This window comes from Somniosus microcephalus, chromosome 8, assembly GCF_052327205.1.
Source record: "Somniosus microcephalus isolate GS21.2 chromosome 8, FLI_Smic_1.0, whole genome shotgun sequence".
NCBI classification, from domain to species: Eukaryota; Metazoa; Chordata; class Chondrichthyes; order Squaliformes; family Somniosidae; genus Somniosus; species Somniosus microcephalus.
The window spans coordinates 38,954,341-38,981,216 of record NC_140994.1 but is presented as its reverse complement, the minus strand read 5'-3'; the positions used below and the strand labels follow the sequence as shown (position 1 = coordinate 38,981,216).

The 26,876-nt window shown below is 41.2% G+C and overlaps 2 protein-coding genes across 2 annotated transcripts in view; both read right to left on the bottom strand.

Moving 5' to 3' along the window:
* Window positions 1-931: 931 nt before the first annotated feature.
* pstk (phosphoseryl-tRNA kinase) lies at window positions 932-17,208 on the bottom strand. The gene is given in 7 exon segments (XM_085994601.1): window positions 932-2,127; window positions 5,981-6,074; window positions 9,812-9,887; window positions 11,270-11,471; window positions 13,145-13,433; window positions 16,856-17,050; window positions 17,053-17,208. Coding segments are annotated over 7 exon segments (1,107 nt in total). The 5' UTR covers window positions 17,092-17,208; the 3' UTR covers window positions 932-1,915.
* Window positions 17,209-23,256: 6,048 nt separating this feature from the next.
* The window catches only part of adam9b (ADAM metallopeptidase domain 9b), an 85,953-nt gene continuing 82,333 nt past the window's right edge, over window positions 23,257-26,876 (bottom strand). The window contains exon 22 of the mRNA XM_085994600.1: window positions 23,257-26,852. Coding sequence (XP_085850726.1) covers window positions 26,714-26,852 — 139 coding nt within the window. The 3' untranslated portion in view covers window positions 23,257-26,713. The remainder of the gene's footprint in view (window positions 26,853-26,876) is intronic.

The window sequence follows — 26,876 nt, the reverse complement described above, 5'->3', positions numbered from 1 at the left end:
CTGTCCTTGGCCTCTTGCATTGTTCCACGGAAGCTCAGCGTAAGCTCGAGGAACAGCACATCTTTCGATTTAAGCACTTTACAGCCTTCTGGACTCAACATAGAATTCAACACTTTCAGATCATAACATGTATATTTTTTATCCACACTTCTGTTCTTCTCTCCCACAGGGCAGCTGTCTTCCATTCTGCCAGCGCAATTTACACTTCATCCAGAGCCATCCTTTGTTTCTTAACCTGTTCCATTACCATCCCCTTTTGCCTCGAATCTCTCTTAATGTCTCTCAATTTCTCTTAATCTCTCCTGCCTTCCAGCCTATCACAGGCCTTTCCTTTTGTTCTTTATCCCCTCCCCCATTTCCCAGCTACTACACTTGCTTAAAAATCTGTTCCATTTCCTGCTTTTTTCCAGTTCTGACGAAAGGTCATCGACCTGAAACGTTAACTCTGTTTCTCTCTTCACAGATGCTGCCTGACCAGCTGAGTATTTCCAGCATTTTCTGTTTTTATTAAAGATTAAAGGGAACATTGCTTACAGCCGTCTATTTAATCAGTCTCTACGCATTACAGCAAACAGAACTCATGACCGAAACTACAACAGAGTATCATTTCTCCAGCAAAATGCAGAGTGGAGGGTAGTTGCATAATACAAAATATGTGCAAAAAATCAATCCCAGTCACTTAGAGCAGTAAGTGATTGATGGGGGAATTACCCAATCATCTCACTTCTGGCCAGGATTTGTGGTGTCACTATATGCAGCCAACTAAAAATGTAGGGGTACTTATTTTGAAAACACTGTGGTTCTGTTCTAAAGTGTATATCAGTGGCTTTCAAACTTCTGAGTGCAGGAATCCACTACAAATATTGACACACTCACAGGATTCCCCAATCCAACCTCTGACAGACAGCGTGAAGTACCCAAAGAAAAGGTGCTACATGAAGAAATTATTTTTATTACTGTACACCAAGTTTTAAAACCTATGGGCCATATAGGCCACTCAAGTATCTTCTAAAAGCTAGCTTTATTATGCATGTTCTCTGGAGAAAATACATTTTATTATAACTTTTCAATCTCAGACCAATACCCCTTCAGAAAAGGTGCAATAATTACAGGTGTAGTAATAATTACATGTGTAGTAAGAGTATCTGTCCAAACAAAAAAAATTCCCTGTATTCTTCAAAAGGGTAAATGGAGCTCAATCACCCATAAAGGTTCTTACGAACGACTATGAGATGATAAATTTTATCTTCGGTGATCCACTCGCAGGCTCGTTAGCTGATCGCAGTTGGGATGCTACAATTAGCTTCAGTATTACTAGTTGGGGAGGGGAAAATAAAATATGAGACGGTGCCTACTCCTGATTGCTATTCAGTGCCCCACTGAAGTGTGTATGAACATTGCATGAGGGCCAAATTGAACTTAGCAGTAATGCCCCACTTTATCAAGGAACCAGAAGAATGGTGTTGCCTCCAGGAAAGGAGAAAGCTGAAGTGGGGAGAGGAACCGCAAATATTGTACTAACCACTAAATAAAATACCATTTTAATGGAAACTTCCATTTAATGATCTGCAGTAGAACCTCTTGCCGAGACTCTGTAGTTTGAAGAAACCCTCTTCAAATTTACATATATATGTGCAGGAAACTTCTGAATTACATCAAGGCATAATTCAAGTGGATTTGTCTTATCTTTCAGCAGATTTATGGCTGTTATATATTGCACAACAATTGTATTTCTTTTCTCCAGTGTACCTAACAGAAAGATACCTTCAATTCTGCAAGCAACATTTAAAAGGTCCCACAGTTTTCCAGTAGAGTAATTTGACTAGTCCAATTCAAGGTCTCATAAATAAGCTGGAGTACAGACATAAAATATCAAGCTATGGGCTAGAGGCATATTGTACAGTACTGTGTACTGTCAAGTCTGGAATTTTATAACATTCTTTAGAATTTCTTCCTTTTTCTGATTAAATTCGTGTGCAGCTTCTTCGACAATTGCATCAACATCACCACACAGCTTTATGGGCTTGCCTTGGAAAGTGACATGTCGAAGATCCTCCAAAAGCACAGTCTTAAGCTTGTTAAGTTCTTCAGACAGTAACTTCATATTGCACTTTGATAGTTTCTTATCTAGAAAGAGAAATCATTTAATGTGAGAATTATTGTGAAAACAAAATACTCACTGAATCCAGACCTTGGAAAATGCTAGAAGGCCAATTTAAACAGTTCCCAGATTCTAACCAATACTTGAACAAACTGTCCTGTTAAAACTGAAACACCACATTTTCTCATTTTTTTCTGTCTGCCATTAAGTGCTAAACAGCCAAAGAATTGAAGCATTGCAGTTATGGTACTATTCTGTTAAAATATTATCTAAAGTATTTCACAACTGATTATTTCTTATTCTGTTAATTCACATTAGTTACAAAACACTACATGTTAGTTACAAAACACTACATTAGAACATAAGTGTGTAACACTTAAAACAAAAAGTATTTGTGAGGCTCCCCATATAGCTCAGCAAATAAATGCAGTCTGGGGTAATACTGAGCTATACTGACCAGGAAGGTGGCAAATTCAATCTAGTCTTAAAAAAAAATTCTTCGGGATGAGCGCATTGCTGGTAACGCCGGCATTTATTGCCCATTCCTAGTTGCCCTCGAGAAAGTGGTGGTAGGACATCCTTTGGATCCACTGCAGTCCATGTAGTGAAGGTACACCCACAGAGCTGTTAGGGAGTTACCGGATTTTTATCAGGTGACAATGAAGGAACAGCAATCAATGTCCAATCATTTCCTGTTTTTATTTCAGATGTCCTGTGGCTTTTTTGGACCTTCCCATGGATTTAGCATTTTAGCTATTTCTGTTATTTTGTTCCTTTAATGTCTTTCCATAGCCTCACTGAGATAATCTTAGATATCTTGGTAACATTTTCTAATAAGCACATTTGCAGGTCATCAACCTACTAACTTCCTCTCCGAGATTGGAGATCTGTTGTTTCTCTCCCCATACGCTTTATTTTCTCCAATCCTGTTAAAATGCTTGCTTATCTTTTAGTTTTCATTACTGACAATGGGTTATACCTGAAACAATAACCTGCCCTTTGCTTTACTGATTGACTAACCTGCTGTGTAGTTCCAGCATTTTCTATTTTTGCTGGTGTTTATTAGGTTATCATACAGGTGAAAAACTCCCCAATGGGTTGAAACTGCGCTGCGATATTAGTAATAAAAAACAAATAGGTTCATATGCAAATCCTCTGTTATTTTAACCTGATTAAAATAAGGAACTGCATACAAAAATTTACTGATATTGCATAAAATTATTTCAACCCCTAAGATGTGCAATATAACATTTTCAAAAGGGTTTAGCCAGAATTCTTTACAATTTAAAAACTTTATTTACATAGCGTCTACAGCACAGAAACAGACCATTCAACCCAACTGATCTATTCCGACATTTATGCTCTATTTGAGCCTCCTCCCAGCCCTTTTCATCTAACCATATCAGCATGTCCTTCGAATCCTTTCTCCCTCTTGTGCTTATCTAGCTTCCCCTTAAAATGCATCTATGCTATTCACCTCACTCACTGTGGTAGAGAGTTCCACATTCTCACCACTCTTTGGGTAAAGAAGTTTCTCCTGAATTCCCTATTAGATTTATTAGTGACTATTTTGATACTCTTTTAATGGGACCCGTCCCACGAGTGTGGCTATTTCGAGTCTTTACGTGGCTCGTCCACGGGGCAAGTCCTAGCGAATCGTCACAGGCCAAGGAGGGTGGTGAATTCTGGGTGTTAAGGCGGACCGGGTTGATTTTGCGAATATGGGCGGTCAAGCACAGGTCTACCAAGCGTGGAAGTCACCAGAAGAGGTACTAGTGAAACTGAGTTAAGTCGTGAATTTTAATAGTTGATCATCATTTAATGCGGCTAGCTTTATTATAATAGACACCCGTAATTATAATACATAAAATACATCAATGATTAACAGACAAAATAACCAGCAACGACAATAACAATAATTTACAAGCACACCCCCGTGTGGAATCTGACCTGGTTCCATACCCACGTTTTGGGGCTCTGGTGGTTATATCTCAGACAGTCATTGGATGGTGCAGTCTCTTCGACCGTTACAAGAGTTGCTTCTCCTGTGTCCTTATAGACATCGTCAACCTTGGAGAATCTTTTCTAGGCCCCTGGTCCCTTGGAATGGCGGCGTCTTCCTATCCAGGTAACCCGGGTTGATAAACCGCAGTTGGTAGCATTCAAATCGTCAATACTCTTGCCTAGTCTTGGGTCTTGATTGGCAGAGTCTTTTTCTTGTCAGCCCTGTAGGAGCGGGTCTGACGTAGGTGCTTGTCTGAGGCCTCGTCTCAGTTTGAACCCCGCAGGGTGTCAAAGCATCGTTTTCTTTGTTCAGTCCCCTCCTACGGGAAGGAATGATCGCCGCCGATCATTTTTGAGTTACTCCCATGTCGGTTTGGCTACACCGTCGTGTCGCCGGCAGGACAACGTTATGGTACGACCCGCCATGACTTACAACTCAAAAGAAGCCACAGCTACTTGTAACACCGGCTCCCCAGCATTGAGACGGAAGACTTACAGACCCGAGGCTCCCCGAGCTGCTCAAGGCCCTGCGGTAACTCTCAAGAGGTTGAGGAGGTTTGCTTACTCTGCCTATTTTGTTGGAGTTTCTCGGCCAGTCTTTTAGCCAGCACCGAAGTGCTGACCAGCGGGACCACGTGGAGGTACGACTCACTGTGATATAGAACTCCAGAAGATTGTCACAGCTACATTGTAACCCTAAACTCAACTTAAGGGAGCCTGAGAGAGTCCTCAACTCAATAGAACCCCAAGCAGGCTCTCACCTCAATAGAACATTGAGGGAGTCCATCGCCTGGTAGAACTATGAGAGATTCCCCAACTCAAGCCGCTCGAGGCAGCGAGGCCCATACCGCCAAGCCCTTAAGAGTCATAGTTACTCCCGCCCATCTTATATTTATGACCTCACCCACAAGTGGAAACATTTTCTCTACATCTACCCTATCAATCCTTTCATAATCGTATAGACCTCGATCAGATCACTCCTTAGCCTTCTCTTTTCTAGAGAAAAGAGCCCCAGCTTGTTACACCTTTCCTGATAAGTATATCCTCTCAGTTCTGGTATCATCCTAGTGAAGCTATTTTGCATCTTCTCCAATGCCTCTATCATTTTGATAATATGGAGACCAGAACTGTGGACAGTTCTCCAAGTGTGGTCTAACCAAGATTCTATACAAATTTAATGTAACTTCTCTGCTTTATAATTCTATCCCTCTAGAAAAGAATCCCAATGCTTGGTTTGCTTTTTTTAATGGCTTTATTAACCTGCGTTGTTACTTTTAGTGATTTGTGTATCTGTACTCCTAGATCCTTTTGCTCCTCTACCCCTTTTAGACTTATTATACAAGCAGTATGTGGCCTCCCTAATCTTTCTACTAAAATGAACCACCTCACACTGTATTGAAATTCATTTGCCAATTACACGCCCATTCTGCAAGTTTATCTTATGTCTGTTTGTATTTTGTCGCATTCTTGCTCAATATTAACTAAACCCCAACCCCCCATTTGGTGTCATCTGCAAATTTTGAAACTTCAAATCATTAATGTAAATTGTGAATAACAGTGGTCCCAGCACTGATCCCTGTGGAACACCACTTCCCAGCTTTTGCCAGTCCAAGTAGCTGCCCTTAACCCCTACTCTGTTTTCTGTTTTGTAGCCAGCTTGCTATCCATTCTGCTACCTGTCCCCTAACTCCACATGCTCAGACCTTAGTCATGAGTCTACTATGTGGTATATTTTCAAAAGGCCTTCGATAAAGTAAGTACACATTCAGTTTGTCTCAATTTTGCTTACAGTATTATGATTATATCACACAGACAGAATAACAAACCAACAATACATAAATGATAGTTTGTGTATTCATAGTATATTAGCTGTACCTTTCGCAGTTTTCATAGACTTGGATACCAAGCGACGGAAGGCTTGATCAGCCTGATGAAGAACACTAGCTGCACAAATGGCACGATCTGTCTCCTGTGTGATAGCCAAAAGCAAATATTTTAAATGTTTACATAATTAAGGCAAGCTATCATTATTGGATTAATTGTATGCTTCAAATCTGGAATTAAACCTAAACTGTAATGTGCCTAAACTATCAGTGTACTTTGTTCTATACATGCTAAGGGCATCAATTGTCCATGCATATTCCTATTTACAATCAACACAATTTCAACTCCCTGACATTTATTAATTTGAGATGTAAAGAAAAATGAAATGAAGATATTGGAGACCAGTAACAGACCTTCAATTGTATGAAATAGATATGAACAAAGGAATGCAACCTCTCATTCACGTACGTAACTTTGTGGTGCTGCCTAATATTGTCATGTGTCAATGATTACCAATTCATGAAAATCAGTCGTGCAGAACACATTTCAGTTCATATAATTTTATCTGGTAATAGTTTAGAGAAATATATATTACAAAAATATTATCCCTGAACAAAACAGTTCAGCCCATGCGATTACCTGCTTTTCTACACTGTATAGAATCTACTTATAGAAGAAAACTATAGAGGGAAGTACTTCCAAGTGAATTACTTACATCTTATCACAAAGGTAAATACAGATGATGATGGCCATTCACCCAACCTAGCTCATCCTTCCAAAGAAACCCACATTCCCACCATGAAAGCATCAAATTTCCTCTTAAAACGATTGCATTTTTTTGCCTCCAATGAAGGTCATTCTAATTATCAATCACTCTGTGTAAATAAGTGCTTCCTGACATCAGTCCTGAACTAGTCTTTTACCAGCTTGTACCTATGATGCCTAATCCTATAGTCATGGTTTAACTTGAAACAGTGCCCCGAATTTAACTTTTCTATTCTACTTAGCATTTTCAATAAGATCCCGTCTCATTTGCTTCCTTTTGAGCCTGAAAAATCTGTCTTTCAACCATTATTTCACAACTCAGTCATAGTCATAACGGCACAGAAGGAGGCCATTAGGCCCATCGAATCCGTGCCCGCTCTTTGTTGAGCAATCCAGTCCCATTCCCCCACAAGTTTATTTCCCTCAAGTGCCTATCCAGTCTCCGCTTCCACCACTTCAGTCAGCAGCGAATTCCAGGTCATCGCCACTCGCTGCGTAAAAAAGTTTTTCCTCATGTCCCCCCGTATCTCTTGCCCAAAACCTTAAATCTGTGTCCCCTAGTCCATATACCATCAACTAGTGGGAACAGTCTTTCCCCGTCTAGCCTATCCAAACGGGTCATAATTCCTGGGATGGCGGGTCTGTCGTATGAGAAGAGATTGAGTAAACTAGGCCTGTATTCTCTTGAATTCAGAAGAATGAGAGGGGATCTCATTGAAGCATACAAAATTATTACAGGGCTTGATAGGATGGATGCTGGGAGAATGTTTCCCTTAGCTGGGGAGTCTAGAACCAGGGGCCACAGCCTCAAGATAAAGGGTAGGCCATTCAGGACTGAGATGAGAAGAAATTTCTTCACACAGAGGGTGGTGAATCTTTGGAATTCTCTACCCCAGAGGGCTGTGGAGGCTCAGTCATTGGGTATATTCAAAACAGAAGTCGATAGATTTCTGACTAGTAAGGGCATCAAGGGATATGGCGATAGGGCTGGTGAATGGAGTTGAGGCAGAAGATCAGCCATGATCTCATTGAATGGCGGAGCAGGCTCAAAGGGCCGAATGGCCTACTCCTGCTCCTATTTCTTATGTGCTTATAATCTTGTACACCTCTATCAAATCCCCCCTCAACCACCTTTGCTCTAATGAAAACAAATCCAGCTTCTCCAACCTGTTCTTGTAGCCAAGATCCCCCAACCCCAGAACCATTCTGGTAAATCTCCTCTGCACCCTCTCAAGGGCTTTCACATCCTTCCTAAAGTGTGGTGACCAGAACTGGACACAATACTCCAGTTGTGGCCTAAACAGCGATTTATAAGGTTCAGCGTAACTTCTCTACTTTTGTACTCAATACCTCTATTTATGAAGCCCAAGATCCCATATGCTTTGCTAACCACTCTCTCAATATGTTCCGCCACCTTCAGGGACCGATGCACATTAACTCCCAGGTCCCTCTGTCCCTGCACACTCTTTAAATCTGTGCCATTAAGTGTATACTGCCTCTCCCTGTTTCTTCTGCCAAAATGCATCACCTCACATTTCTCTGTATTAAATTCCATCTGTCACTTGTCTGCCCATTCTGCTAGCCTTTCTATGTCCTGTTGCAGTCGATTGGTATCATCCTCACTGTTTGCCACACCCTCAATTTTGGTGTCATCGGCAAATTTAGAAATTCTACTCTGTATTCCAATATCCAGGTCATTTATATATATCAAAAAAAGCAGTGGCCCCAGCACTGACCCTTGGGGAACACCACTGTCTCCCATCCTCCAGTCTAAAAAAGCCATTTACCACAACTTGCTGTTTTCTGTCCTTAAGCCAATTCCTTATCCAAGCTGCCACTGACCCACACATTCCATGAGCCTCAATTTTGTTAACCAGCCTTCTATGCGGTACTTTGTCAAACGCCTTCCGAAAATCCATGTAGACAACATCCATTTCATTCCCTTCATCAATCCTTCTTGTTACTTCATCAAAAAATTCAATTAGATTAGCCAAACACGATCTGCCTTTTACAAACCCATGTTGGCTCTCTTTAATTAGCTTAAACCTGTCCAAGTGCCTGTTAATTTTTTCCTTGATTATTGTTTCTAAAACTTTACCCACCACTGATGTTAAACTGACCAGCCTGTAGTTACTAGGATTGTCCTTACACCCTTTCTTAAACAATGGTGTCACATTTACCACTTTCCAATCCTCAGGCACCGCCCCCGCATCTAAGGAAGATTGGAAAATGATGGCAAGCCCTTATGCTATCTCCTCCCCCAATTCCCTTAGCAACCTGGGATGCAAGCCATCGGGACCAGGCAACTTATCCACTCTAACCATACCCAGCCTTTCTAGTACTTCCGGGCTATCAATTTTCACCCCTTCCATTGCTTCTACCTTTTCCACTTCTACCGATATTTTGTCAGCATCCACCTCCTTAGTAAACACCGATACAAAGTACTCGTTGAGTATTCTAGCCTTGCCCCGCGTCTCTAAGCATATAACACCACCTTTGTCGCTAATAGGCCCCACCCGGCCTCTTACTACCCGCTACTGTGTCCTGCAAATGGCAGTATCCCGCTAGAAACAGGCGAGAGTACTGCTTGCCCATTTATAGGCCCGTTTGAAAATTGCATCAAGTAAGTCTTGGGCATCAATAGGGTGGCCGAGTGCCCCCGATTTTCAACTGCAGGCTACTTATATGTCCAGCAGCTGAAAGTCACCCCTTATGTCTCTCAGATTATTTATTACAAAGACAAAATGGCCTGCTGAGTTTTTCCAGCATTTTCTGTTGTTATTTTGGATTTCCAGCATCCACAGTATTTTGTTTTTGAAAATGCAGCCAACATTCAGTCAATATTGACAATACGGACTATACAGAAATAAATGCTTCTCTTATGGACTTTCTCACCTAAAATCACTGGAGTGCATCTTTTTTGTTCAAGTAATCAATTCCAACTGGGCTCCACAGTGAAGCCCTTCAAAAGATTACTGTTAAAAGCAATGACACAAGAAACATGAGTGTGTAAAATATTTAATTCTACCTACACTCTCATCTGTGTACCAAATCAACATTTAAAAACTACAAATTTATTTATGATGCACATTAAATAGTACAAACTATTCCATTTACCTTTTGTTCAATGTTTTCTTCAAATGGCTTCTCTGGATTTTCTAAAGAAAAATCAAGTAGTTCAAACACCTTCTGGCTGTAAAACATAAATTAGAATGAATGGATGTGAAAGTGAGCAGTAAAAGTAATGTTGCTGCATCTAACTCTGGATTTAGACTTTAGCCTATGTTTAAAAATATTTACTCTCAGAAATGGCAGAGAAGGAACTAATATTATGAAAAATACACCATGACAATGGTGGATTAAGGAAACTTTCGATTTACCGGCACCTAAATAACCGGAAATCTCGGTTAACCGGCAAAATTCAGGAGTAGGTTCAGGTAAGTTTTACTTCATATTCTACTTGCCTTCCTCGATCTGTTGCTGTGCAAGGGTGTGGCTGCAGCTGTTGCTAAGCTAGAGACTCTTGGAACTTGTGGCCATTGTTCTGCACTTGTTGCTAAGCAACAGGGTTTGTTGCTTTATACGGAGCGGTCAGCTCTCCGTATCTTTTACTATAGCTTTCGGTTATCCGGAATTTTTGATGAACCGGCACCACGTCGGTCCCTTCGGTGCCGGATAAAAAAAAGTTTCCTGTATATACACACACACACATTTATTTTCAAAGTTCCCAGAGTTTTCTTCTTTTTAAAATGTTCTCACCAATTTTATCCTGCTTTCCTGAAAGCACTGACTCCTTGCTTGTTTATGATTGCACTGTGCTGGTTGCCCTTTAGTACCTCACCCAAGTGGCTTTGGTAAAGATTTTTGCTATTGAACCATAAATGGCATCATAGTGAGGCCTGATCACACATGCTTTCTTTAGAAGTTGCTGGATATTGATCAGGAGCAGAAATCCTAGCCAGCTCTCCATTCCTTAACCCAGAGAGCCTCGAGGCAAATTACAGTACGATCAACTATTTCAGCGCAAACTAGGGATTAAACCTTCCTGCTCTGTGACTCACTTACCTGCTAAATAAATTCACAATGATCGCTTGAACTACCCCGCATTCTTCACAACAAACATAAAATCTATTTACATCATATATCAGTGCACTATTGTCATAATTTATTCCAAAGCACCACGATAATTTACAAATATCTATATTCTAGCAGAGCTAGGGTTATGGCAAAGATTGAAGACAAAACCCAAAATAGAGTTACGTAAATTTGTACAATGGGGAGTTTGCAAGATTGCAAAGTTTTGATTTTCCCCAGGTTGTTGTTAAAGCAGGAATTCTTTAGCACACTTCAATCTGATATTTTGGGCTTCCATCATATGTAGTAAAGCTCCACTGGCAGGGTGGACAGACAATATCCTGAATTAATCACACTTCAACTCATTGAAGAAAAACGCATCTTCAAAAAGAATTGATATACAATTTCACTTAAATAAGATATTTTGTCTTTTTCCTAACCAAAAAAGGACAGCCAAATTTAAAACAAGTGTTAAAGAAGATCCATGGTAATTAGACTTACATGTCCCCTTCCAAAACATTTTCTGCACTTTTCAGTATCATACTGTTCTTTTCCCACAAATTTTTCTCAGGATCAGGAGGCTGGATTTTTGCTGACATCAGCACTATGGTTTCATCGTTTACCAGACAGCCCCGCTCATGATTTCGCTGCAGGCATAATTCAAGTGGGCACTCCAGAAACAGCTGAAAGAAGCCTAGGGAATCTTTAAAAAAAATATGTAGTTGCTGACTGTTTGATCTTAAGTATCATTTCTAAAGTTATAATGAAGCATATTCTTTAAAAAAAAAGACAATGGGGTAGAAATATTGCATCTGTGCTCACAAATCTGTGATTTTGATTCCACTAAAAAGTGAATGGGCAGAAAATCACTGGCTGGCTAGTGCAGAAGCAGAATTTCTACCCCAATATATCTTCTATTGGTGAGTATTTGAGTTAATATAAAAGGACAATACAAGTACTGGGAGTGACAGTATTAGCATCTAGCACTCCCAAGCCAGGTACAGTACTGATTAGATTAAGTGTGAAGCTCCATCTACTCGGTCCAATAAATGTGCATACCCGCATTGTACCATTCTGAACTTTGCATTTCCCACATGAATGAGATAATCAGTTTAGTGCCAAACTATGAACAATTTTGTCTTAGGGAAACTAGACTCCCTCCACCCCAGTTTTCCCCTCCTTTTCCCTGAAGGCACTGACTCATGCTGGCTGACAGTCTTCTATTCCACACCCAAGTAGCCATTCTTTATCTAGGAATCTTGACTGTCACTTTTGGTAGGTTACTCAACTATGAGTGGCATCACAACTGAACTCAATCCTGTCATCATCCAATGTCCACACTGACACATTTATCAGCAGGTCATTGAATAGCTATCAGGTGCAAGAACACTGGCTGATTTTTCTCCTCACCAGTTGGGGACACGGAGATCAGCCATGTTGCTTCATCACTGCCCCAGTTCAGGTCAGCTAGCTCAGCAGAGAGCACGGATTAGAACTGAATCCTTCTTACTTTGTATGGTTCAGTGCCACAGCACTTGGCTTATTTGCCTACTAACTCATTGGAAGGATCTGTAGCAACTGGATTTAAGTTGCTTAGAATATTTTTACTTAGGACCTTTATAATCATCAGCAAGAGATTTTGTTCCACTCACTTGGACTTGATTTAAATCCAGAAATGGTAAGTAACAACACCCTAAAGTTCCAACCACCATTTTGAAGCAATCTTGAGATGACAGTAAGCACAAGCCAAACCAGGGCTAGGGACATGACCAGGAAGGATACAGGACCCTTGCAAACCTAATCATTTTAATAGTACAGCAAATCTCACTGGAACATTCTCCAATCTATCACTGCCTCAATTATAAAGGTACACAGTCTACGACTTCCCCATTAATAAAGAATCCAAGTTAATACCCAGAGCAAAATATATCCTTGCTTTAGCATACTTTATTCTGTGCTTCTTAAATTAGTTATCAACGATGGTCTTCGATTCTTTGAAAATTAGCCAGGACTATGCTATTTACTGATACTGTATCATTATTCTATTTTAAGGCATGCGTGTTGATGCCAAAATATAAGAAAATATTTCAAAACAAGTTTAGGCTCGGTGCTTACTGTCACTGAACCAGAAAATGCCAAAGCACTGAATTCACAATAAAATGCTACACTGAAAGGCTGCAAAACCACTCATGTCATGTACGAGTAGAGATTTTGAATGCTTAGATCATCTTAGTAAGCAGTTAGTGAACAAAGCAGTTACAGAAAATACTATTTGTTTTTTGTGCTGAAGACAATTGTCCAATATTTGTGCAAATAATGTTAATTTACATACATTGATAGCAAGCAATACTTATTGTTTGCCTATAGAGAACTTACTTCGCCTCGCCAGCTGGTAAACTTCATGTCTCATGCTTTGATAGTAGAAGTTGTCATCCAAAATTATAACTAAAGGTCTTGAATACGTGATGCAAACTGGGTATTGCTGCACTCCATGCTGGGTTTCTCCAGAAATAATATGCTGCTGTTTCAGTGATTGAATGAAACATTCCCAAGCTGAATCATTTTCACTGCCAGAAAGAGACAGGCAGCCATGCCCATAAATAGCCTGTATTAAGCATTCAATGTATACCAGCAGTTTATGCCTGTACAATTTCCAAAGTGAACCCTGTGGATCCAAAAACACAAATAAAAAAAAACAAAAATTGAAAGATGTTTGACAGTCAGCGCAATGCGAATACAAATTTAATTTTTCAACCTGGATTGACTTGATGGAACTAAAATAATGTTAAATACAAAAGGTATGTTTGGACTATCAATACAACTCCATGTTGGACTCAAGTTTAACTTGTAAAGAGTTGACTTCATTCACAACAGATAATCATTATTCTATTCTCAACTGAATAATGTATTATACAACATATTTTAAGAAAACATTCTCTGGCAGATACAAGATTTATCCAGCATGATACCTGCAACAATGGTATTCCATTGAAATGAACACAGATCCAATATGGATCCACATTTGTTTTAACAAATAGGCTGAAAGTAGCAAGTATACAGAACCAGAGGTGGTGCTTTAATCTCTTAAAAAAATCAATATTCCAAGAATGCCAGAGGTGGGGTTCCAATCTCTCACAGCCTGTTGCAACAGACAACCAAGAGACAGCTTTTGCTGTAAAAATAACAGTGAGGCTATCAGCACTCACAGTTAGTAAAGAGTAAGAGTAAATCGGACAGCAACTTCCAGCGACCGCATATGCGCAGTTAAACACCAAAATCAGGAAGTTGCTGTCCGGGTTTCCCTGCTCCTCCAGAAGCTGCGCTATACCAGTCTCCCGCCAAGAGACTCGCCATTGAAACACATGGAAGGGCGTGAAGTTGCGGTACTTGCATGATTGATGCACACTAAACTCGCCAGAAAAAGTTAGGGCTTATCCATTCAAGTGTAAGTACATTTTTAATGGTATGATAAGTCTTAATTATTGTCAAACAACCTCTCTGGCCCTGAAAATTAACTTTTACAAGTGTGGAGTCTCATTTCTTCAGATTTTAAGTATTGTTGGGAGATTTAAAAAAATATTTTTTTCAAATTTTTTCTTTGTCTCTTACCTCTCTCACTGAATCCCATCTTTCTTTCCTTTTCTTTATTTTGCTTTCTGTACATGCTTTGGCATTGAATTAACTATTCTAACATACACTTGCTGGTTCAGACTCTGCGTGTCTCAGTTGGGATTCTTCAAGCAAAAATGGGAGAATAAGGTTTTGTAAATAGGAAACACATGTAGACAGAGATTTTTAATATATTGTAGATAGTTTATAGGATGAGGAAACTTGAAATATTGCTCATAACTAAACTGGTTTGGAGTATTGGAGTTTTGTGTTCAGTTTTGGTTTCTGTGTACGTTGAAGGATATTGAAGCTTTGGAGAAGCTGCAGAGGACAACCAGAATAATACCAAATCTTAGAGCTCTTAGTTATGAGAATAAGTTCCAAGAATTTGGGTCATTTACTTTGGAGAAAGGGAGGCGCAGAGGGAATAGGATTGAGGTTTTTAAAATGATAACGGGTATGGAAAACAGTCCAGTTAAATAGGTTATTTGATTTGGATAGGGATGGTAGAACTACAGAACATGTCTTTAAAATCTGTAGGCAAAGAGGTAGGTTAGATACCAGTAAGTATTTATTTTCAGTCATTTCCTCTTGAATAAACATATCATGTGTAAGGAGTCTCTACAATCTCTTAGGTAGAAACTTAAGTTACTGAGGGAAGGCGCTATATAAATTCAAGTTCTTCCTTATTTCTTATTGGAGAAGAGGGGATTCCCAGTTAAGTTTCTAGTTATAAGGAATTTGCATTATCAGGACAACCCAAAGCACTTTATAGCCAATGAATTCTTTTTGAAGTGTAATCACTTTTGTAATGTAGGGAACACGGCAGCCAATTATTTTCTCAGCACGGTTCCACAAACAGCAATGAAATAAACAATGAGATAATCTTTTTTAGTGATGTTTGTTGAAGGATAAACGTTGGCCAGGTCACCAGGAGAGCTCCTCTGCTCTTCTTTAAATAATGCCATGGGATCTTTAACATCCACCCGAGAGGACAGACAAAGCCTTGGCTTAACATCGCATCTGAAAGACGGCACCTCCGACAGTGCAGCACTCAAGTGTCAACCTAGATTATGTGCTCAAATCTCTGAACTGGGACTAGAACCCACAATCTTCAGACACAGATATAACCTTCTGACTTAGATACACCTTAGTTAGTCATGGTTATGACATGCACGTGCTAACATGATCTTCAGGTGTTTGCTCAATTGCTTTAGGAAGTTGGAAAGGAATTTCACAAAGTTTTTCCTGACTTTTCTTAGTGTGTTTTTGCCTCTCGCAGTAGATAGGATGGCTAGGCTATGGGCCAATGTTGACTGGATAGGCTGAGCTTGATAGTCTTTTCTCAAAGTTGATACTGTGCATTTAATATGAACTTTAATCCACAAGCTAAACTGCTACATAATTCACACATTCTATGTATATTTCATGTGATTTGCTTGTTGGCACTATTAGCATAGCCATTATTAGCACAGCTGTTTCTCCAGGGTTTCTGATAAATTCACAGTGGTAGATAGGGGAACCCTTGTGGAGAATCAAACCCAATGTTCCAGAAGAGTGACTCCTGTGATCCAGTGGCTGTTGAGGCCTGGTCTGTGTAGGTAGGCGGAGGTCTGCTGTGTAATACAAAGAGCTTCGCCAGTAATTTCCACAGGTCTTCTCCCACCATAACTTTGGCAAAAGATCAACAGAAACCTCAGAGAAATAGTGTGAATGGCCATTTCTAACATTTTTCTGGAGTACACGCTGATTTTACGTCAAAGTTACAGCAGAAGATTGGGACCCATCCCCCACCCACCCCCGGAAATTTTATGTCTCAGACTGCAAATACATGGGAGCAGTTCCCAGGGATACATTACTGAAACCAACAGCTATACCCTAAAATATGTATAGACCCACATTGTAGTGGGCCGACAATGTCGTCAGTTCTCACAAGTCAGGTTGTTTACACCGTAGAGTGAAACCCATTGAGGAAATACCACATGGCTGCCTTGGGCTGCATTCCCATTGTAAAAGGCCCACAAAATCGGTGGGTGACCTCCCACAGATTATTCGAACGGTCCTATGTGATAAATATGTACAATTGTGGTAAAAAGGCTTATTTATTTGTTAAATCATAGAATCATACAGCACAGAAGGCCATTCAGTCCATCGTGTCACTGCCGGCTCTTTGAAAGTGCCATCCAATGAATCCCACTCCTCTGCTCTTTCCCCTTGGCCTTGCAAACTTTTCCTTTTCAAATATTTATCCAATTCCCTTTTGAAAGTTACTATTAAATCTGCTTCCACCACCCTTTAAGGCAGTGCATTCCAGATCATTCTTTTTAAAAAAAAGCACAAGAATAAATGTTCAATAATACTTAAAATGCAACCCATTGATTTGTAATTCCTGTTCATCCGAAGGCCGATTATAATTTTGTCAGATATTTAAAAATGCTGCTTATGGAAGCCTTAACTTCGGGTGCAGCCTATGCTAACCGTTCCTGTAGGGTTGTCCGTTGAACGGTCACCGTCAGCCTGTCCCGTCAGTGAGAAAGCTTCCCCCGGAATAAGGTCATCGTAACAAAGCACGAACGACTCAGACTTCGGCTGCAGGACCTTCGGCAGAAGGCGAGCGAAGCTAGATTTCCCGGCTCCCGGCAGGCCGGCAACCAGACACAGGCAGATGCACACACGCCGGCTTCCCGGGGCCTCGACAGCCCTCCGGTCTTCATCCAGCGCGCCCCGGGGGCCGCAAACCAGCGCAGGCGCAGAATTCGGAACCAGGCGTTGCGACGGTGGAACGTTTCAACCTCCAGCGTTCCAACGCTGCCCCCCCACGCAGCCGCCGGAAGGCACCGCCTCCTGCTGATTGACAGCCCGCCTTGACCAGTCAAGATCAGCGGTCCCCTGGAGCCTGCCAATCCAGCGGCGGGGCGGGTCCCTGCCATCTGCCGGTGAGGTGCAGGTAAAGGGCGCTTTAAACACAAAACCCAGGCCATTGCCAGGTGTGGACAGGAAGAAAGAAAAATCTGTATGTATGTATAGTAGCGCCTTTCACGACCTCAGGATGTCCCCAAGCGCTTTACAACCAATGAAGTATCAAAAGGAAATTGGATAAGTACGTGAAGGAAAATAAAATTGCAGGGCTATGGGGAAAGGGAAAGAGCAAGGGAGTGGAACTAGGACTAGGATTAGCTGAAGTGCTCTTGCAGGCTCGACGGGCCAAATGGCCTCCTGCTGTAACCATTCTATGATTCTAACGAAGGGTCATTGACATGAAACGTTAACTCTGTTTCTGTACAGATACTGCCTGACCTGCTGAGTATTTCCAGCATTTTCTGTTTTTATTTCAGATTTCCATCATTCGCAGTAGTTTGCTTTTGTATCTATGATTGTAAGTATATTTGAAGTGTAGTCACTGTTGTAATGTAGGAAACGTGGCAGCCAATTTGCACACAGCAAGCTCCCACAATTTGAAAATGACCAGATAATGTTTTTGTTATGTTGGTTGAGGGATAAATGGTCTCCTTCACTGGGGATAACTCCCCTGCTCTTCTTCGAAATAGTGCCATGGGATCTTTTATGTCCACGTGCGAGCAGACGGGGCCTCGGTTTAACGTCTCATCTCGGGCGTCCCCCGCATGAGCTCCTCTCCCTCATTTAAACCAAGTCCTCGAGAATACCCATCATTGTCACTTTGTATGGTTTTCGTTTAAGTGACAGCAACAATCAAGAATGATATATTGGCAAGATGAAAAATCAAAATATTCAAATATGGTAGATTAAACCAGCAAAATCAATTAGTGCATGGAGCCAAATGCAATTCAATCCACAAAAAAATATTTTTAATGGAAACTGAAACTGTCATCTCCCTTTAAGAAGCCAGGTCTCAAAACTCCATGTGTGCTCATTTAATTTGGGTGAGGTGCTTGCTTTGGGGAGAACTTCACCTGAAGTCACAGGATTCAGCGTGGAACCTTAATTTTAATACTTTCTATATTTAATAAAGACTCATGCATGCCTATATCACAGCCTCGCCGTGCTTTCAGAATTCAAGCATTGCAAAATGGAATGGGGCTGCATTTCCAATTAGTACTTCCATGTGGCAACATCAAAAGCAGTCATTTCCAATGTATAAATATATGGGTTGGCCCTTCTTACTAAATTGCCACAATGCCACCTCATCCCACCCCCCATCATTAGTTTATGCAACACACCAATCCCTTGCCAAGAAGGCAAGCAAGTGACCAGTTTCCAGGCCTCGGGCAATGTTACTTTTACGCAGCTCAGTAGTTGTGCAAGATCTGCTCCAGGTGGCAGAACATGATTTTTCCTCACTTTCTGTGGGGAAGCACCCAGCATTTACTGGGAACTTGCTTTATGGAGAACTATTAACATAAATCTGTTTTTCAACACGACCAATGCTGTATGCTACTACCACATCCCCAAGCCGTAGCCTTACTGTGTGTTAACAGCTCTTTTGTTTCTGTTTTTGATGCCATCATCACCAAGACGTTCATGGTCTCCCACATTCGCCATGCCACTGATACAATTCTCACCACCTGCATCCTTAACTCCCAGAGTCACAAGCTTAAGCACACATGATTGTCAGATACAAAGGACTAAAGACAGAGGAAGCCCTAGAGGAGTATAAAAAGTGCAGGGGGATACTTAAAAAAGAAATTAGGAGAGCGAGGAGGGGCCATGAAATAACACTGGCGAGCAAAATAAAGGAAAATCCTAAGGTGTTTTATAAGTATATTAAGGGCAAGAGGATAACTAGGGAAAGAGTAGGGCCCATTAGGGACCAAAGTGGCAATCTGTGTGTGGAGCCAGAAGATGTAGGTGGGGTTTTAAATGAATTTTTTGCATCTGTGTTCACTATGGAGAAGGACGATGTAGACATAGAAATCGGGCAGGGGGACTGTGATATACTTGAACATATTAGCATCGAGAGGGAGGAGGTACTAGCGGTTTTAGCAGGCTTAAAAGTGGACAAATCCCCAGGCCCGGACAAGATGTATCTCAGGCTGCTGTGTGAGACAAAGGAGGAGATTGCAGAGGCTCTGACACAAATTTTCAAAACCTCTCTGGCCACAGGGGATGTGCCAGAGGACTGGAGAACAGCTAACATAGTACCATTATTCAAGAAGGGTAGTAGGGTTAAACCAGGGAATTACAGGCCAGTGAGCCTAACATCAGTGGTAGGGAAATTATTGGAAAAAATTCTGAGGGACCGAATTAGTCTCCATTTGGAGAGGCAAGGATTAATCAGGGATAGTCAGTATAGCTTTGTCAAGGGAAGATCATGTCTGACTAATTTGATTGAATTTTTTGAGGGGGTGACTAGGTGTGTGGATGAGGGTAGTGCAGTGGATGTGGTATACATGGATTTCAGTAAGGCTTTCGATAAAGTCCCGCATAGGAGACTGGTCAAAAAGGTAAGAGCCCATGGGATCCAGGGTGCCTTGGCACATTGGATCCAAAACTGGCTTAGTGGCAGAAGGCAGAGGGTGATGGTCGAAGGTTGTTTTTGTGACTGGAAACCTGTGTCCAGTGGGGTACCACAGGGATCGGTGCTGGGTCCCTTGCTGTTTGTGGTCTACATTAATGATTTGGATGTGAATGTAAAAGGTATGATCAGTAAGTTCGCAGATGACACGAAAATTGGTGGGGTGGTAAATAGCAAAGAGGGTAGCCTCAGTCTGCAGGACGATATAGATGGGTTGGTCAGATGGGCGGAACAGTGGCAAATGGAATTTAACCCTGAAAAGTGTGAGGTGATGCATTTTGGAGGGACTAACAAGGCAAGGGAATACACAATGAATGGTAAGACCCTAGGCAAGACGGAGGGTCAGAGGGACCTTGGTGTGCATGTACATAGATCCCTGAAGGCAGCAGAACAGGTGGATAAGGTGGTTAAAAAGGCATATGGGATACTTGCCTTCATTAGCCGAGGCATAGAATATAAGAGCAGGGAGGTTATGATGGAGCTGTACAAAACGCTGGTTAGGCCACAGCTGGAATACTGTGTGCAGTTCTGGTCGCCACTCTATAGGAAGGATGTGATTGCTTTGGAGAGGGTGCAGAGGAGATTCACCAGGATGTTACCTGGGCTGGAGCGCTTCAGCTATGAAGAAAGACTGGACAGGCTGGGGTTGTTTTCCTTGGAGCAGAGAAGGCTGAGGGGCATAGATAGGGTAGATAGAAAGGAACTTTTTCCCTTAGTAGGGGGGTCAATAACAAGGGGGCATAGATTCAAGGTAAGGGGCAGGAGGTTTAGAGGGGATTTGAGGAAGAACTTTTTCACCCAGAGGGTGGTTGGAATCTGGAACTCACTGCCTGAAAGGGTGGTAGAGGCCGGAACCCTCACAACATTCACGAAGCATTTAGATGAGCACTTGAAATGCCATAGCATACAAGGCTATGGACCAAATGCTGGAAAATGGGATTAGATTAGACAGGGCTTGATGGCCGGCGCGGACGCGATGGGCCGAAGGGCCTCTTTCTGTGCTGTATAACTCTATGACTTGCTTGGTTCTTCACTGCCAGATCTAACTTGACCACCTCAAGCAATATTGCCTCTCCTCTGCAATCAAATCCTTTCTATTTTTCTTTCTCATCCTGCAGGGTAAGAACATTCTCAAATCATCATAATTTTCTTTCTCTTCTCTTTTCTCGACCCAGTTCCTGATCATTCAACTACCGCTCCTTGGCCTAATGCTTTTTGAAACATAAACAGCTCCTCTTCCATAGACATTGATTCCTCTCTTCAAAACTGCTGCAATTATTCCTTTGAAAACCTCCTCTCTCCACGCAAATGGCCACCTTTCACTAAACCCTCTTTTGTCTCAAAATTCCCAAATACACTGTTGCTACCTAGCTTTGTTTTCAACTCTCCACGACTCCCTGTTCAATTGCTTTCAATCTGGTTTCTGTCCTGCCCACAGCACTGGGACGGGCCTGGTGAAAGCCACGAACAACATACTTTGTAACTGTGACTGAGCCACATTAATACTTCTTGACCTTTCTCTGATCTTCACTATGTTGACCAAACTATCCACCTCCACTGCCTCTCCTCAGTGGTCCATATCCATGGTACTACCCTCTCATGGTTCCTCTCCTATTTGTCCTAGCCGGCAATGATTTCAGTCCCATGCCCACATGGTCGCCTGTGGCATGTTCCAAGATGCCATCCACATTTTCAGGTGTGATGCCTTTGAAAGTGGACTTTAGTTGCTTTTGTTTCCTATGCACCTGTCTCGTGAAATGTCACACAACTGTTAATTCTCATTAATTGAATACAAGTACACAGAACTGAAAATTGAAAGAGATCTTTCTTTCGTATGGTAGTAGCAAAGCAAATCAGATGTCAATATCTAAGTCAGATATCCAGGCCAAAGCTTCCGGTCTAACAGGGTGGATATCTTGTAGGCTGCCTGCGAATTTCCTGAGGGAAGTGCTCAATGTTGTGCTACAGGGTCTGATCAGGAGCTCCACAGTTGCAAGATGGGGATGCTTTAATCTTCCATTTATGGAGAAGGTGGCAGCATCTACCATGACTGGTTCTGAGGTGGTTGATGGTTGTTCACTGTTTGAGAGTAAGGTTTGATCCTTCAGTTTGTACTGTGGGGTCCTTAATAAGGAATCCATTCCGTATGTCACAGTTCTTCCAAGCGTTTCTCCATCGGTCATCAAGGCTGAAGGGAGATCGCTGAAGAGCTTCGGCGACGGTCCAAAATGGCCACCTAGATTTGAGATGGGTTGGTGGTAGGTTGTTCAAGTCGGCCTGGATTGGCATGTCTTTGCTGGTGTAGCGATTGTATTCTCTGGAGACTGCATATTTACGGTGTAGGTGTGGTGGTGCAATGTTTGTAAGCACGGCAGCCAAGGTGTTGGTGTCGATAAAAGCGTACCGGTGATAATTGTCATAGTAGAATTCAGCTGGACATCAACGGACTTGACATGCAGACTTGATAGCCATGCCGGCGAGCAGTCCATGCCGGAGAGCATGTAGCACTGTAGAGTACACCAAGGCGAGTGCTGCCGTATGGAGGGTTTGAGCGTCTGCTCCCCATGTGGATCCGGCGAGTTTCTGGATCAAGTTGACCCTACTCTTTAGTTTCTTCCCAAGGTTCTGGAGATGCAATCTATATGACAGGGTGCGATCAAGCATGACTCCTAAATAGGAGGGGGTTTTGGCATGGTTTACCTCTGCTCCGCAAAGGGAGACTTTCAAAGCTTGGTTTGCTTGATGGGTGTTGAGGTGGAATGTCGAGTTGACGGTCTTGATCGGGTTTGGCCGAAGTTGCCATCGGCGGAAGTAGGCCTCCATCCTCTGGAAATCACTGGTCAGGGCCTGCTCGGTGATGGACAGATTCATGTTTTGTGTGGCCAAGGCAATGTCATCAGCGTATACGAACTTGTGGGACTCTATATTGGCCAGGTCACTGGTGTAAATGTTGAATAACATGGGTGCCAGGACAGAACCCTGTGGGAGTCCGTTGTTCAATGTCCTACATCTGCTCTTCTGGTTGCCAGAGTACGCAGGGAAGCATTGGTTGCTAAGCATGGAGTTGAGAAGATGGATCGCTCTTCTGCAGGGTAAAATGGTGGAAAGCTTGAAAAGCAGTCCATGTTTCCATACTGTGTCAAACGCCGCGGACAGGTCCACGAGTACTACGGCGGTCTTGAGCTGGCGCTGAATGAGATAAATAGTGATCATACAGGTTTTGCTTAAGGCACATTGATGAAGACAGAGTAGAGGGAGCACCATCATGCATATGGTTGTAGTATACAGTATATGACCAGTGATTACTTAACATTTAGTGCCCAAATGCAAAAGTATTTAATTCTCAATGTTCTTACCCTCACCTTCATGAAGACAAAAATTCACCATAAAATATATTTTTTTAATTTGTGATTTTTGAGGTTACATTTTCATAGTTATATTTTCACAGTGTTAGTATAGAAACAGTGACACATGATTAGAACAGGTGAATGATTAGAAATGAGTGTTGTAAAACAATCACTAGATCAGTGGTATTAAATTGGTAATGTTTAATAAGTCATGGGATCACTTCTGTAGTACAACTATAAATGCCTCATAGCTGCTTTTCCATTTCCTTCATTTAATGATCATCATTCACAGGCATTAGAATAAGGCAAGTAATTTGTGTATCTACAGTTTACAAAACATTCAGAATTCTAAACTATACTTCACTAAAAATGGGTATTAACACAAAATATCACATCCAGAGAGTGTGTACAGGACAATAAAACATTGAAGGATTAAGGTGATGTGAGAACCCACAAGAACACTGAAACATTCTCCTGCATGTGTAATGTTCTTTACAATAGGTGCAGAATTAAACAGATTTCCTGAATGTGTAACTATTAATTAGCTTAGTGAAAATAAATCAAGTATATAAAAATTTGCAATTCATACCAAAGTGATAGTAGGCTAGCCTATTATTGTAATACAGTTTTCTATTATTATACAATATTTGATTCAACTAAAGCACCTCTCTGAACTGGTTCAAGAGCAAAGCATCTTGTAAAGCCGTTGTAATTTACTGCAGCACAAAATATCACGGTCAAAATCAATTCAATCAAATCAAACCTGCTTAAAACTAAAATGTGAAAATCTGGAGCATGTTGTCATTTAAGATCAGTCTTTTCTGTTCACCAAATCACTGTGTGAATAGGATCACCAGCAGTCAATTCTATAGTAGTCTCATTCAGTTACGGGTAAAGTATTTCTTGGGTTAGGCATTTTAAGTATATACCCCTGAATGTGTCCCAGGTAATTTTTCCAATAGTCGAGATACTAAAAAAAATCTTTGAACACCTAGAATCAACCCTCCTCCATAGAATCGTATCAGTACACCAAGTGACCGCAAAAGTAAATGGATATAGTCACATGACATAAGCCAAATCAATCATCTTGAAGTGCATTAATTTCCTATGCTTGGCGTCAGTACGTTAGGTCTGATTCCCGATCGATGAGATGTTTTTGAAGTCTTTTGCTAAAATATAGCAAACATTTAGCAGACACTGAATTTTTAAAAAAAAGGAAAACTTGTAATTGGCCATAAAACAGACCAAACACATCAATCTCAAAGACAGAATGGCAGTGTGTTTTGAGAGGCTCTTGTCTAGTTGATGTCACAGAACCACATCTGTGTGCACTTTCCTTTTCAAACAACACAGGGTTCCACGTAGGAATACTTCAATGTGTATTACCTTTAATTCCCCAAAGCAAACATTTAGTTGCTTTGTGCATATTCTACTCATAAAAATGTCACAAGTAATTCTATTGTATGGAATATGTGTACGTATAAGCTTCCCCATAAGCTAATTCTTTTTTCTATTTCTTACATTTTCAGTCTTTTCTTCTGATCTACAATTTACATGCCCTCAAACTTCAGAAAGTGATGAATAGGCTAGTAAACATCAAGAAAACTTACATATAATTAAATATAAATTCCTGACTATCTGCAAGTTGTGGTGCACAGTATGGGTGGAGGTCCAGCGAGCGGGATCTTTGCTCCCCGAACTCCTACACCAAGTTGGTGGAAACTTTCAGAAAATTCACCCTTCCATGTGCACAGGACAATATCCTACTGTTTAATCTGGTCTCAATAGCAGACTGTGTTTTGGTCTACAGATTTATTACTAATTCAATCGATTCAAATGCAATTCTATTTCTCAGATAACATTTTAACAGTATTCTTCACTCGGGCAGTTCAAATGAAATTGGATAGTGCTGATGTAAGCATTAATGAATTTAAAATTAAATAGTTCAAGATTGTCTACATTTTCTTATGTTTACATGGCGAGATTTAGTAAAATTATTTGTTAACTTAATTTTGAATTATTCGAGTCCACTGTGCTGCAAAGTGCTTAACAATCTAGCTGTGGGACTAATTAAACTTATTTAAGAGTTCACTGTAGATCAGCTTAGAGTAGCAGCCCCTTTAAAACATTTCTACATAAATCAACATTAAACTGGCATTTTCTGTTTTTAGATTACAAGAAGAAAGCCTTTCAGCCGATTTGATCTCATCTTTCCAGAATACCAACTCAATTGTCTTCCCAATAAATCATCCAGCTGTTGATCATGCTCTTGGTGTCTCTGATTATACCAAAGGATTAGCAACTTTTTTTTACTTCTTAATCTAAAATTATTCTGCACTGATGCTTCTCAAACATACACCGCTAATAGTTCAGATGAGGAAGTATTAACACATAGCAGGTCCATGTAACCAGAACTGTAGTGACTGTGAATGATAAATATAGTCAAATCAATTGACGTCAACCTGAGGCATGCAAATTTCTAATGTACAGTAAGAAAATAAACACAACTCAATTTCTTTTAGGATTAACAAGAACAGAGACAAATATTAGTTACATTTGCCAAGAAATGTGACTTGTGCCCAAAGCAAACACAAAGTCGACAGAGCAATGACTCTGTACACCAGTCCATGTCGGTCTGAGGCCTGAGCCAAATTTGGCTTCGGGCTGCAGCGGGCAACCATTTGGAGAGGGCAGAAAATCAGTTGGCACCTATGCTGAACCAGCTGGTAGGTCATGTCCGAGGGGGTGGGGGTCCTTGAACGTGCTGGCAGTGGCCCAGAGCTTTTTTGGGGGCCCAGGAGTAGTACCCTTGATTTTCCAAAAATAAAAACTGAAAATGTCTTGTATTTTTCTTGAGTGGCCTCCAGCAATCCCTTTTAAGGTTTGTTCGTTAGGTCACTCAACACCTGATATAACGAGGTGACGTGAGCTCTGCCCATTTGTATTCGAATTTTGCAGTCGGGGTCCTACATCTGACATAGCACGCTCATTTGCATATTTAAAGAGCCTACTTTATTTCAGGTAGGGACCCAGGATGACTAAAAGTTGCCCAAGCCAATATGGCACACTTCCGACAGATCTAAATCCAAAGTTTGGAGGTTTGACGCTTATTTTGTGTGTGAAAATTGGGCAACCATGAGCTGAATTTCTCCTCTGTAAAGTCCTGCTATTAACAATTTCAGTTTTGTCTGCCCAGTCCTATTAAAAAGAAATTCCTGAGATTTTAGCTTTGAGACTCATTCAGAGCCTGATGTAAAACCAGCCATTTTACTAAAGTGCTGCACTATCATTGAAACTTTACCAGCACTGAGTAAGGTTTCTAAAAACATGTTAGTATATCCACTTCTTAACTGTGATAATTAGAAATAATGATTATATAAGGAAACAAGGTACATTTTTCTGGTTTTATGCTTTTCTGAGGTACATATCTGATCAGTAATGTCACTAGACACAGATAAGGCGCAGTTTGTGTTCATTGAGTGCGGTGGGCTGAACTTAGACTGTGGGGGGGACAGTAGGTCTAGGAGGCACGGTAGGTCTAGGAGGCACGGTGGGTCTAGGAGGTAGAGCAGGATTTTGATGCGTTGGTGCATAGGCTGCATGAGGTACTTGATTTTCTGTTGAAGCATGTTGCCTAAAAGACAAAGAAGACTTTTAG